This window comes from Oratosquilla oratoria, chromosome 7 (assembly GCF_046742065.1).
Source record: "Oratosquilla oratoria isolate Oo_2021 chromosome 7, ASM4674206v1, whole genome shotgun sequence".
In the NCBI taxonomy this organism is placed as follows: Eukaryota; Metazoa; Arthropoda; class Malacostraca; order Stomatopoda; family Squillidae; genus Oratosquilla; species Oratosquilla oratoria.
Genome location: NC_134783.1, coordinates 48,681,533 through 48,696,532, shown reverse-complemented (window position 1 = coordinate 48,696,532; position 15,000 = coordinate 48,681,533). Strand labels below are relative to the sequence as shown.

The 15,000-nt window shown below is 39.8% G+C and overlaps 1 protein-coding gene across 1 annotated transcript in view; it reads right to left on the bottom strand.

The window, feature by feature from the left end:
• Window positions 1-15,000, bottom strand: part of LOC143026802 (transient receptor potential cation channel subfamily A member 1-like) — a 106,519-nt gene that overhangs the window by 34,384 nt on the left and 57,135 nt on the right. Inside the window, exons 4-11 of the mRNA XM_076187578.1 lie at window positions 12,789-12,945; window positions 8,915-9,005; window positions 6,998-7,067; window positions 5,610-5,735; window positions 5,148-5,357; window positions 4,153-4,287; window positions 1,857-1,958; window positions 1,159-1,362 (exon numbers count right to left, since the gene is read on the bottom strand). Of these exons, the coding sequence (XP_076043693.1) occupies window positions 1,159-1,362; window positions 1,857-1,958; window positions 4,153-4,287; window positions 5,148-5,357; window positions 5,610-5,735; window positions 6,998-7,067; window positions 8,915-9,005; window positions 12,789-12,945 (1,095 nt within the window). The remainder of the gene's footprint in view (window positions 1-1,158; window positions 1,363-1,856; window positions 1,959-4,152; window positions 4,288-5,147; window positions 5,358-5,609; window positions 5,736-6,997; window positions 7,068-8,914; window positions 9,006-12,788; window positions 12,946-15,000) is intronic.

The window sequence follows — 15,000 nt, the reverse complement described above, 5'->3', positions numbered from 1 at the left end:
AAAGACTTCTCATTCAGCAAAAGTGATGTAACCAAAGCCTTCACGGACACATCGATCGCCAAACTATCAAATTCCAGGGTTCTTTTCTCTAGCACAGTTCCAAGCCCTTTCACTGTTATGGTCTACATATGATCTCTATTCTGACTGCCGCCAGGCGATTTTATTAAGCTGAGGCGAGCCCCATGGAGTCAAAAGATTAATAAAGACTCATACATACATATACCAAGGCTTTTTCCCCCTTACAAGGGAGGTAGCCAAAAAGGAAAAGGCATAAAATCATACCCACCCATTCCATCCCTGAATACACTCCGCACCCCTCCACCCTCCCTCTCATCTTAGCACCTCCTGGATGACGGGTCATCCCTGGACCTTGTCCACTGCCCTGGGTCAGAAGCAGTGTCGCAAGACACAGCACATCCACAGCAAGGCCGCTTCATTAAATCGGCGACCCCGCCTCTCCGTCCCCCCATGTATAAAGGAGAAGACGGGGAGAAATCCCTTCGGGCTGCGTCAAAATTTGCTCACACATACTACCTCACCCCCATCCCCCCGCCCATTCCACCTCATGCATCACATCATCCATATACAACCATTCTCCATTCACCCCTGTCTTCTATCCTCTCCCGTCCTTTCTCAACAGACATTCCTCTCTTCCCCAAAGCCCCCTTCACCCCATCCATCCACCTCATCCTAGGACTCAGGATGATTATGATGATGATGATGATGATGATGATGATGATGATGATGATGATTATGATTATGATGATGATGATTATGATGATTATGATGATAAAGACTCAGGATGATTAAAATAATGTTAGATCGCCAGTGTTACCGTTAGACTTTATTTATTTGATACTAGTCCCCCCTTCCCCCTCCGTCCCCCCTAAGGGTGAGGTCACACTGCACACGGTTTGCTGGGAGGGTAGCGAGATGCCTAGCGGGTCAGAGGCAAGAACAAACACGTGTTATCTAATACGAGTGGCCATACTGGACGCGGGTACCGTGTTCCCTCCAAGCTTATCCGCTACCCGCGTCCGGTATGGCCACTCGTATTAGATAACATGTGTTCGTTCTTGCCCGCTAGGCATCCCGCCACCCTCTACCCTCCCAGCAAACCGCGTGCAGTGTGGACGCACCCTCAGAGTCTAAACTCACGGTGTTCGATTTGTGAGCCAGGATTTCGGTGATGCTCCCCCCGTTGACGATGACCACGTGGAAGATGTTCTTGTCCTGTGTGTCCCGGATGGAAGGGTCAGCCCCGTGTTTGAGGAGGACCTCGACGGCCCGCCAGCCCTTCTGACTCGCCGCCAGCAGAAGTGGAGTACGATGTTCCTTGTCGACCAGGTTCACCGATGCTCCCTGGTGGAACACATAAATATAAATAATTGATAATAAATAAGTGAATAAATAAAAAAAGGATAGAAATAAAACAACTGATAATTAGATAAAAAATAACAAAAAAGACGAAAGAATAGGTAGAAGAATAAAGAAAAAAATAGTAAACAGATAAATAGGTAAATAAATAAATGAATAAATAGATAAACGAGTAAATAATGACCATTTAAAAAGAGAATCCTCTAAATTGAATGGTTAGTTTTGTGCTTAGCCTTTTGCCAAAACCTTTTCGTATAAAATAATTAATCAAAACAAAGCAAAAAATAAAAATAAATAAATAAAAATAAGGTATATCAAAACGAGTCAAAACAGACAAATCAAAGAAAAACAAAACAAACTGAAATGAAACAAAACAAACTAAAATAAAACAAAACAAAATAAAAAAAGAAAAAAGAAATAGAATAAAACAAAAATAAAACAAACAAGGCCATAGGAGATAGAAATGGTTACCGCCTTACCTCTTTGATCAGATAAGCGACCAATTCCGGATGGTCAAACATGGCAGCGCAGTGGAGAGGCGTCATCTTCTGCGCATCGAGACAGGCCAGCACCTTGGCTTTCTGGCGCCAGAGAAAAGAACGTCAAATGGAATCTTTCTGGTGTCAGAGAAAAGAACATGAAATAGAAGCTTTCTGGCACCAAAGAAAGGAACATGAAATAGAAGCTTTCTGGCACCAGAGAAAAGAATGTCAGATAGAACCTTTCTGGCACCAGAGAAAAGAGTGTCAAATAGAAGCTTTCTGGCACCAAAGAAAAGAATGTCAAATAGAAGCTTTCTGACACCAAAGAAAAGAACATGAAATAGAAGCTTTCTGGCACCAGAGAAAAGAACATGAAATAGAAGCTTTCTGGTACCAGAGAAAAGAACGTGAAATAATAGCTTTCTGGCACCAGAGAAAAAAATGTCAAATAGAACCTTTTTGGCACCAGAGAAAAGAATGTCAAATAGAACCTTTCTGGCACCAGAGAAAAGAACATGAAATAGAAGCTTTCTGGTACCAGAGAAAAGAACATGAAATGGAAGCTTTCTGGCACCAGAGAAAAGAATGTCAAATAGAACCTTTCTGGCATCAGAGAAAACAATGTCAAATAAAAGCTTTCTGGCACCTGAGAAAAGAACATGAAATGGGAGCTTCCTGGTGTCAGAGAAAAGAACATGAAATAGAATATTTCTGGCGTCAGAGAAAAGAACGTTAAATAGAAGCTTCCTGGGGTCAGAGAAAAGAACATGAAATAGAATATTTCTGGCGTCAGAGAGAAGAACGTTAAATAGAAGCTTCCTGGCATCAGAGAAAAGAACATGAAATAGAATATTTCTGGCGTCAGAGAAAAGAACGTTAAATAGAAGCTTTCTGGCACCAGAGAAAAGAACATGAAATGAAAGCTTTCTGGCGTCAGAGAAAAGAATATGAAATAGAAGCTTTCTGGCACCAGAGAAAAGAACATGAAATGAAAGCTTTCTGGCGTCAGAGAAAAGAATATGAAATAGAAGCTTTCTGGCACCAGAGCAAAAGAAAATGAAATAGAAACTTTCTGGTGCCAGGGAAAAGAATGTCAAATAGAATCTTTCTGGCGTCAGAGCAAAAATAGAAGCTTTCTGGCACCAGAGAAAAGAACGCCAAATAGAAACTTTCTGGAATCAGAGAAAAGAACGTGAAATGGAAGCTTTCTATTACCAGAGAAAAGAACATTAAATAGAAGCTTTCTATAACCTGAGAAAAGAACATGAAATAGAAGCTTTCTATAACCTGAGAGAAGAACATAAAATAGAAGCTTTCTGGCACAAGAGAAAAGAATGTCAGATAGAAGCTTTCTGGCACCAAAGAAAAGAACGTCAAATAGAAGCTTTCTGGCGCCAGAGAAAAGAACATAAAATACTGTAGAAGCTTTCTATAACCAGAGAAAAGAAATTGAAATAGAAGCTTTCTATAACCTGAGAAATGAACATGAAATAGAAGCTTTCTGGCACCAGAGAAAAGAACGTCAAATAGAAGCTTTCTGGTACCAGAGAAAAGAACATGAAATAGAAACTTACTATAACCAGAGAAAAGAAAATTAAATAGAAGCTTTCTATAACCTAAGAAATGAACATGAAATAGAAGCTTTCTGGCACCAGATAAAAGAACTTCAAATAGAAGCTTTCTGGCACCAGAGAAAAGAACATGAAATAGAAGCTTTCTGGCACCAGAGAAAAGAATGTCAAATAGAAGCTTTCTGGCACCAGAGAAAAGAATATGAAATGGAACCTGTAATGAGAACGTTTCGAATTCTTTTTACAAGAAAATGGAATTTAACTAATAGTTTAGTAAGGATAATTAATTTATTTTTTGTTTTCTATTTCTACCTATTATTATCATTAGCATTGTTGTCTTATTTTTCTCTTTACTCTAATTATTTCGTTTGATAATATCATTATTTGTTATTTTTAAAGCAGTGAGTCCCCTCACCCCATTATCATTACTTCTATTATCGCTATTATTTTCATTATTACTTATTATTACCTGGAGGTGCCAAGATAAGAGGGAGGGAGGAGGGTGGAGGGAAGTGGAATATATAGGAAATGGAATGGGTGGGAGGGGTTTCTATGCCTTTTTGTTTTTGGCTCCCCCCCGTGTAAGGGGGAAAAAGCCTTTGGTATATGTATCTACTTATTTTTCTTTTTTCCTAATTATCCATTTCTTATCACCATCACCATTTATTATATTTTATCTTTATATATTTATTCACTTATTCTTTATCAGTTACCCCACTCACCTCCTCCGGCTGCAAATGGAACATTAGCTTGACGATGTCGAGGGCGCCTTGGGAGCAAGCCAGGTGGACGGGCGTCGATTCGTCATTCTGCTGGGTCGAAATCAAGGCTCCGTTGCGTAGACACAGTTCGACCGCCTGGTCAGCAGTGTCCAGTGTCGAACATAGCAGTGCCCAGTGTCGAAGACAGTGTAGTTAGTCTAACAACATTCTAGTTTGTTCTAAATAACCTATCAAAGCTCATAACCTATTTACAGGTTTTAGTCTGATTAATGTCAAATTGTTTCGTTCAGGTTGATAGGCACTGAAGGGTGAAAGACGAGTTTTTTTGGACGTTCATGATTTTGTTGAAAAAACAAACAAAAAAACAGAAAGAAGACTATAAAGAAGAAAAATAAGAAAATTATGATAAAAAATAGATCATAGCTAGGTGTCCTCATAACTTTGATCACCCCACATATTTGCATTTTTGTATCACGGTGTGATTGCTTACATATATATATATATATATATACATATGTATATATATATATGTGTATATATATATATATATATATATATATATATATATATATATGTGTGTGTGTGTATATATATATATATATATGAAAAAACACGAAAATAATATTAATTAAAAAATATATATAGATCGTAGCTGGGTATCCTACCTTGGTCTCCCCGCCATGCATAAAAGAAAAATATACAAAAAACAAACAAAAAAAAAACAGGAAAACGATAATAATTAATAATAATCATAATCATAATAATAATAATAATAATGATAATAATAATAATAATAATAATAATAATAATAATAATAATAATAATAATAATAATAATAATAATAATAATAATAATAATAATAATAATAATAATAATAATAATAATAATAATAATAATAATAATAATAATAATAATAATAATAACAACAACAATAATGATAATAATAATAATAATAGTAGTAGTAATAGTAGATCGTAGCTGGGCGTGACCATCACCTTAATCTCCCCGCCATGGACGGCCAAGTGAAGCGGCGAGTTTCCCTCGAGATCCGGGAGGCTGATCATATTCTTCCTCTCGCAGCCGCGCTTCTCAGCCCAGAGGAGGATGACCTCGAGAACGCGCACAGCGGCGTTCTTGGCCGCCATGTGGATGGGGTAGTAGCCGTTGTTGCAGGGCTTCTTTGGGCAGGCCTCATGGATGTCCACCTACAGGAGGAGGAGGAGGAGGAGGAGGAGGAGGAGGAGGAGGAGGAGGAGGAGAGGAGGAGGAGGAGGAGGTGAAAACCAGATAGCTCTACTATGTGTTGGTACTACTTTAGTGCTGTGTGATGATTTTTTTTTTAAATAATAATTTCTGTGATATCTTGATAACTATTGGGCCCCCGCGGTCAGGAATCGAACCCGGGAATCCTGAGTAGCCAGACCTTTCTCTTACCGAGCTGCTGAAAGAGTACTCACCAGTATTCTGGCGCAGTCGTCGTAATCGAACTGGGCGGCCAGGTTCAGAGGTGTCCGACCTTGTTCGTCACCTTGTATCCAGTCGAACTTGTCGCTGTGAACCTCCATCATCTCGAGCACCTTGATCTGTTCAGAGAGAGAGAGAGAGAGAGAGAGAGAGAGAGAGAGAGAGAGAGAGAGAGAGAGAGAGAGAGAGAGAGAGAGAGAGAGAGAGAGAGAGAGAGAGAGAGAGAGAGACGGGAGAGAGAGAGAGAGAGAGACGGGAGAGAGAGAGAGAGAGAGAGAGAGAGAGAGAGAGAGAGAGAGAGAGAGAGAGAGAGAGAGAGAGAGAGAGAGAGAGAGAGAGAGAGAGAGAGAGAGAGAGAGAGAGAGAGAGAGAGAGAGAGAGAGAGAGAGAGACGGGAGAGAGAGAGAGAGAGAGAGAGAGAGAGAGACGGGAGAGAGAGAGAGAGAGAGAGAGAGAGACGGGAGAGAGAGAGAGAGAGACGGGAGAGAGAGAGAGAGAGAGAGAGAGAGAGAGAGAGAGAGAGAGAGAGAGAGAGAGAGAGAGAGAGAGAGAGAGAGAGAGAGAGAGAGAGAGAGACGGGAGAGAGAGAGAGACGGGAGAGAGAGAGAGACGGGAGAGAGAGAGAGAGAGAGAGAGAGAGAGAGAGAGAGAGAGAGAGAGAGAGAGAGAGAGAGAGAGAAAATTAGAGAAAGAGAGAGAGAGAGAGAGAGAGAGAGAGAGAGAGAGAGAGAGAGAGAGAGAGAGAGAGAGAGAGAGAGAGAGAGAGAGAGAGAGAGAGAGAGAGGGTGGGGAGAGAGAAAGAGGGGAGGAAGAGAAAGAGGGGAGGAAGATACATAGATAGATAGATAGATAGACAGAGAGAGAGAGAGAGAGAGAGAGAGAGAGAGAGAGAGAGAGAGAGAGAGAGAGAGAGAGAGAGAGAGAGAGAGAGAGAGAGAGAGAGAGAGAGAGAGAGAGAGAGAGAGAGAGAGAGAGAGAGAGAGAGAGAGAGAGAGAGAGAGAGAGAGAGACAGAGAGAGAATGGAGAAAACTACATATTACTCTATTCAGTCTGAGGAAGGAGAGGAAGCCAGACTGATGCGATCAAATCTCCATTTGGTATTTCTTCATACAATGAACTATAAAGGGAGAAATGTCCTGCCAACATTGGTACTTGCAACAAAGTTATGTCGTAGCACATTTGTAAAATAATACTGATGACCCGCTTTCGGAGAAGAATAAGCGAAGATATAGAGATCTGTATATTTCGATCACTTACTGTGATCCTCTTCCTCTTTCATATCTGCTGAAGAGGATCACAGTAAGTGATCGAAATATACAGATCTCTATATCTTCGCTTATTCTTCTCCGAAAGTGGGTCATCAGTATTATTGGTACTTGCCTTGTTGTTAATGACAACGGTATGGGTCACTGCCTTGGAGGTGTTGTCCAGCAAGGTTGTGTTGGCACCACTGAGGAATAGAACAGTGGGATTAGAATAACAAAGAACATGTTAACGAAGTACACTTTAACAAAGGTTATGTTAGTAAAGAACATGCTAATAAAGAACATGTTAGCAAAGAATATGTTAACGAAGAACATTTTAACCAAGGTTATGTTAGTAAAGAACATGTTAATAAAGAAATGTTAGCAAAGAATATGTTAACGAAGAACATGTTAGCAAAGAACATGTTAACGAAGAACATGTTAAAGAAGAATATGTTAACAAAGAACATGTTGGCAAAGAACATGTTAATGAAGAAAATGTTAACGAAGAACATGTTAAGGAAAAGCATGCTAACAACGAACATATTAGCAAAGAGCCTGTTAAAGAAAAACGCGTTAACACAAAACATGTTAACAGAAACATGCTAACGAAAAATACGCTTGTAAAGAAAATTTTAACAAAGAACATGTTAACAAAAAACATTTTAACAGAACATTTGAACAAAGAACATGCTAACAAAGAACATGTCAACAAAGGACATGTTATCCCTGCACCTCAACCACTGTCCTGGGTCATAAGCAGTGTCGCAAGACAAAGCACATCCACAGCAAGGCCAGATCATTAAAACAGCGACCCCCCTTCTCCATCCCCTCATGCAGAAAAAGAGAAGACGGGGAGAAATACCTTCGTGCTGCGTTAAATTATTTTTCATACATACTCTCTCATCCCCATCCCCCACCTACTTCCTTACATGCATCACAGCTTCATCCATACACAACCATTCTCCATTCACCCCTATCTTCTGTCTTCTCCCGTCCTTCCTCAACAGACATTCCCCTCTTTCCCAGTGCCCCTTTTACCCCATCCATCCATCTCATCCTAGGTTGCCCCCTCATGTTCACTCCTACCTCTGCCTTCCACACCTCTTTTACTAATCTTTCTTCACTCATTGTTTCCATGTGTCCAAACCATCCCAATACTCTTTCATCAACCCTATCTCCCAACTCCCTTTCCACCCCCGTTCTCCTCCTCACCTCCTCGTTTCTCACTCTATTCAGCCTAGTAACCTCTATCATACTTCTCAGGCACCTCATCTCAAACACATTCAAACTCCTCCTCTCTTCCTCTCTTATGCTCCATGTTTCTGCCCCGTACAGTGCTGTCGGCACAATCACTTCTTCATATAAGCTCCTCTTAGCATTCATTCCCAAATGTCTATTTCTCATTACACTTTTTAATCCCCCAAGCATTAATACACAAGGTAATTAATTTACAGATCAGAAGAATTCAAAATACCATGTGAAACATTTATGTCAATAAATTAACAAGAATTAGTAAATAAATTATAAATTATTAATAGATAGATTTATAAATTGATGAACGATAAATGGGAAATTATTGAGGAAAGAGGAAGAAGTAAATTGACAAAAGAATAAAAAGATAAATATGAAAAATAACAAATGAAATAAAAATATGATTAAATATTAAATAAAAAAAAAACAGATAAAACGTACACAATCACACAAATTCCTTTATAGATAAGATTGATCAATAAATACATTTATATAGAAATACGAACTGATAAATTACTATATCGAAAATACATAATAAATTATGTGATAGCTAAAGAAGCAAATAGAAAATAAATAATTGATTACAAAGATTGAGAAATTAGAGAATGAAAAAGAATATACAAACATGAGAGTGAAGGAGACTGTAAGAGACCATAAGGCCTACAGTAGGGAGTTCCAACAAACATCAACAGATTATCAGGCACGTAAAGGAAGGAGTCAAGATATAGTATTAGGCCAAAGAAGTGTTGACACAGCCAGGGACCACAATTGATCCACCACAGCGCCGATCGCGACCCACCTGTTGATGAGGCAGTCCAGGACTTCGACCGCGTCATTCTCTACGCATAAATGCAGAGCACTCTTCCCCTCTTTCGTCTGAGCGTTGATGTCTCAAGAAAATAAAGAAAAAAATATATAAAATTTAAATAAGATTAGGTTTAACGTCTCGAAACTCCCCTATCAGGAGGCTAAGACAGTGCCCCTTCCAGAGGACTTTGTAGCGTGGAATTTAATGTACTATGCCCTTGGTCCAACTCGCTGGCGAGACGGTTCGAACTGCCGTCACGTCGACTTCCGCCGCAAGTAGCGACGCTCTAACCCGTTCGACCAGCAAGCATATATAAATATTGATGTAAATATAAATAATAATAAAATGAATATACATATTATATATATATATATATATATATATATATATATATATACACACACACACACACACACACACACACACACACACACACAATATATATATATATATATATATGTGTGTGTGTGTGTGTGTGTGTGTGTGTGTGTGTGTGTGTGTGTGTGTGTGTGTGTGTGTGTGTGTGTGTGTGTGTGTGTGTGTGTGTGTGTGCTTAGAGTGAACTCTCTAAACGAAGAGGAAAAGGAGAAGGAGTACAAGAGGAAGCTGAAGGAGGAGTGGGAGGGAGTGAAGGATAGAGTGGAGGTAGGTGTGGAGGAGGAATGGGGATGGTTCAAGGAGGGAGTCACAAAGTGTGCAAGGATGGTGTGTGGAACAAGAAGGTCAGGAGGAAATAGAAGGAAGGGTAGTGAATGGTGGGATGAGGAAATGAAGAAGGTTGTAGAAGAGAAGAAGCGAGCTTTCACAGATTGGTTACAAAGTAGGACGAGGGAGTCACATGAAACGTACAGGGAAAAGAAAAGAGAAGTAAAGAAAAAGGTAAAGGAGGCAAAGAGGAGAGCAGATGTAAAATGGGGTAAGAGTATGACAGAAAATTTTGAAAGTAATAAAAAGATGTTTTGGAAAGAAATTAAGAGAGGAAGAGGAGGCGAATCAAGTGGGGAAGAAAAGGTAAAAGGTGCAGATGGAGAGATGATAATGGAGGAGAAGGCAGTAAGGGGAAGATGGGCAGAATATTTTAGGGAGTTGCTTAATGTGAAGGAGGATAGGGAGGGAAAGATAGCTGCAGTGGGAAATGCTAAGAAAATGAGAGTGATGAGTGAGGAAAATGGAGGAGAAATAAGGAAGGATGAAGTGAAGGCAGCAGTTAAGATGATGAAAGCAGGTAAGGCACCTGGTCTGGATGGATGCCATGCAGAATGTCTTAAAAAAGGAGGTATAGTGATGGTGGACTGGTTGGTGAGGTTATTTAATGTTTGCTGGAGAGAAGGTAGAGTGCCAGAGGACTGGAGGAGTGCGTGTATAGTTCCTCTTTACAAGGGAAAGGGGGACAAGTGTGAATGTAGTAGTTTCAGAGGGATTAGATTGTTAAGTGTAGTTGGGAAGGCTTATGGGAGGATCTTGATTGAGAGGATTAGGAGAGGAACAGAGGGAGTAATTGGTGAGGAACAGTGTGGGTTTAGGACAGGTAGAGGTTGTGTAGATCAGATTTTTGTGGTAAGACAGATATGTGAGAAAGCTATAGGTAAGGGGAAGGATGTTTTCTGGGCCTTTATGGATCTGGAAAAGGCTTACGACAGGGTAGACAGAAAGGCACTGTGGGAGGTTATGCGGATATACGGGATAGGAGGAAAGCTTCTGGGAGCTGTCAAGAGTTATTATGAGAGTAGTAGAGCTTGTGTCAGGATTAGAAATGGAGAGAGTGAGTGGTTTTAGGTAAAGGTGGGACTTCGTCAGGGATGCGTTATGTCACCCTGGCTGTTCAACTTATACATGGATGGGGTGGTGCGAGAGGTGAATGCAAGGGTAGTGGGTCAGGGATTGGAGATGGTTAAGGAAAATGGAGAAAAGTGGGAGGTGAGCCAGCTGTTGTTTGCGGACGACACTGCGCTTGTGGCAGGATCGGAGGAGGGATTGAGGAAGCTGGTGACAGAGTTTGGGAGAGTGTGTGATAGAAGAAAGCTGAAGATAAATGTGGGTAAAAGTAAGGTGATGAGATGTACAAGGGGTGAAAGTGGCAGTAATTTGGAAGTGAGCATTAAGGGAGAGCAACTGGAGGAAGTGGATAGTTTTAGATATTTGGGTGCAAATGTGGCAGGAAAGGGTGGAGTGAAGGTGGAGGTAGAATGTAGATTGAGAGAAGCGAGTAAATGCCTTGGTGGTTTAAAAAGTGTAATGAGGAATAGGAATCTGGGAATGGATGCTAAGAGGAGACTGTATGAAGGAGTGATTGTGCCAACAGCACTGTATGGAGCAGAAACATGGAACATGAGAGAGGAAGAGAGAAGGAACATGAATGTGTTTGAGATGAAGTGTCTGAGAAGTATGATGGGGGTTACTAGGCTAGATAGAGTGAGAAATGAGGAAGTGAGGAGGAGAACAGGGGTGGAAAGGGAGCTGGGAGATAGGGTGGATGAAAGAGTATTAGGATGGTTTGGACACATGGAAAGAATGAGTGAAGAAAGACTAGTAAAGGAGGTATGGAAGGCAGATGTGGAGGGAGTGAACATGAGGGGACGTCCTAGGATGAGATGGATGGATGGGGTGAAGGGGGCTTTGGGGAAGAGGGGAATGTCGGTTGAGGAAGGACGGGAGAGGACAGAAGACAGGGGTGAATGGAGAATGGTTGTATATGGAAAATGTTGTGATGCATGAGGTGGATTGGACGGGGGAATGGGGGTGAGGTTGTGTGTGTGAGCAAAAATTTTTGACGCAACCCGAAAGGATTTCTCCCCGTCCTCTCCTTTATATGGTGGGACGGAGAGGGGGGGGTCGCCGATTTAATGAAGCGGCCTTGCTGTGGATGTGCTGTGTCCTGCGACACTGCTTCTGACCCAGGGCAGTGGACAGGGTGCAGGGATGACCCGTCATCTAGGAGGTGCTAAGATGGGAGGGAGGGTGGAGGGGTGTGGAGTGTTTTCGGGGATGAAATGGGTGGGAATGTTTTTGTGCCTTGTCCTTTTTGGCTACCCCCCTGGTAAGGGGAAAAAAGCCTTGGTATATGTATGTATATATATATATATATATATATATATATATATATATATATATATATATATATATATATACATACACACACACACACACACACATATATATATATATATACATATATATATATATACATGTGTAGATATAGATATATAAATACAAAGATGAAAATAAAACTATAAATATCAATAGATAAATGGACGAGTCGAAAGGTATATATATGACATGTAGATAAATACTCACACACAATCACACACACATACACATACACATACACACACACACACACACACACACACACACACACATTTATATATATGTATATATATATATATACATATATATGTATATATATATATATATATATATATATATATATGTGTGTGTGTACTTTACATATATATATTCATGTTTGTGTATAGAAATTATAACAATATTAGTAACAATACTACTAATAATGATGATAATAACAATAACAATAATGATAATATAATGACAATAATAATAATAATAATAATAATAATAATAATAATAATAATAATAATAATAATAATAATAATAATAATAATAATATTAATAATATTAATAATAATAATAATAATAATGATAATAATAATGATAATAATAATGATAATAATAATAATAATAATGATAATAATAACAATAATAATAATAATCATAATAATAGCAACAATAATAATAATGGCAATGATAACACTAACAAAAATAGCAGTAACAATAATAATAACGATAATTACATTAAAAATAACAATAATCTAAATAACAACGATAACAGAACGAACATGGCCCTCACCTGCCCCGTGGTTGATGAGAAACATGGCGGCGTGGACCTGGTTCTTGGCGCTGGCATGGTGGAGGGGCGTCCATCCCTTCCGGTCCGTGATGTGAAGGCGGGACCGATCGTCCGCGCAGATCCGGGACAGTTCATCCAGGTCTCCACTCGCAGCGACCTAGAGGGAAGCATGCAAAAATATATATGTACATGTATATGTATATGTATATATATATATATATATATATATATATATATATATATATATATATATATATATATATATATATGTGTGTGTGTGTGTGTGTGTGTGTGTGTGTGTGTGTGTGTGTGTGTGTGTGTGTGTGTGTGTGTGTGTGTGTGTCTGTGCGTGTGTGTGTGCGTGTGCGTATGCATGTATATGTGAATAATTCTGAATCCCAGGGGTCCCTGCAAGCTGAATGAAATCGTCGGGCGTCAGTCACAACAGAACCTCAAAACGATCTACTGGGTCTCAACTCCTTCCTTACCTAGTGGTACTTGTCCTTTCACCTCGACTGGCGCCAGGCGATTTTATTCATCACCACGACACCCACTCGAGAGCGAAACTTCTCCGTGTCACGCCCTCTTTCCCTCCCTCCACGGTAATGATGAGGTCAAAGCAATAACGAAACCATTATCACGTTTCAACAACAACAACGAGATCCTTTGAGGTTGCCCACTGAAAGACTTCCAATTGACGTTCGTTCTCTACAAGACTTTCGTCGAAGTTTGACTTCTGGGACTCAACAAAGGAAAGTATATTATCACTTGGTGCCTACGTAAGGCGCTTGAGCCGAGTAGATGAGGTGTGAGTGATGAGTTATCGATTGATTGGGTGCCTCCAATATGATGGTTATTCAGTTCGGCAAGGCTGGAAATACAATTAAATGACCCTAAGGAGAACTGAGTATGTTATCATGTACGTGTGTATGTATGTATGTATGTATGTATGTATGTATGTATGTATGTATGTATGTATGAGTGTATGTATGTATGAGTGTATGTATGTATGAGTGTATGTATGTATGAGTGTATGTATGTATGAGTGCATGTATGTATGAGTGTATGTATGTATGAGTGCATGTATGTATGTATGTATGTATGTATGTATGTATGTATGTATGTATGTATGTATGTGTATATACGTATGTATACTCGTATATGTCCGAATGTATGAGTGTATGTATGTATGTATGTATGTATGTATGTATGTATGTATGTATGTATGTATGTATGTATGCATGTATGTATGCATGTAAATATGTATGCCTATGTGTATATACGTATGTATATGTGTATGCACGAATGTATGCATGTATGCATGTATGTATGTATGTATGTATGTATGTATGTATGTATGTATGTATGTATGTATGTATGTATGTACGTTTGTATGAATGCAAGTAAAGCTGACTGTATGCATATATTACTGTAGGTATATATGGTACAAATCACAATTGTATAGTGATGTCATATTAATAACAATTGCCTGTTACGGCTGGGATCGGCCCCAGGATTCTAAATTACCAAGCAAGTTTCTCACCAACTACGTTAATAAGGATAACAAGGCCTGAAACCTCATACGATATTTTTGTGTGATAAATCTATACCAACTTCATCATTTGACGAAGGAAGACGTGAAGAACACTTTTATTCACCCATTGGGCGCTGAGAAGGGAGGGCTTGCGTTAAATCTTTCAGGCTTACCAACCCCTCACTGCAACGGCGGCCGTCAAAGATTCAGTATACCAGTGTTGACGCCTAATCAGTATGACTGAGCTGATGTTTCTGGGTTTAAGACTTCATTCACAACCACGTCTCAACCAACACTTTAGATGTACTTCATATTCACACTATCCATACGACCTTACCAAGGCGGAATGGGACATCATGGTGAGGTACGAAGGATGTGGTGTCCTCTAGAATAGGGGATAGGTCGGTGGTTCTGCAGCAAATCCATAAAGCCGTACGCCTACATACATGCATGCATACACACACACACACACACACACACACACACACACACACACACACACACACGTGTGTGTGTATGTGTGTGTGTGTGTGTGTGTGTGTGTGTGTGTGTGTGTGTGTGTGTGTGTGTGTGTGTGTGTGTGTGTGTGTGTGTGTGTGTGTGTGTGTGTGTGTGTGTGTGTGTGTGTGTGTGTGTGTGTGTGTGTGTGTGTGTGTGTGTGTGTGTGTGTGTGTGTGT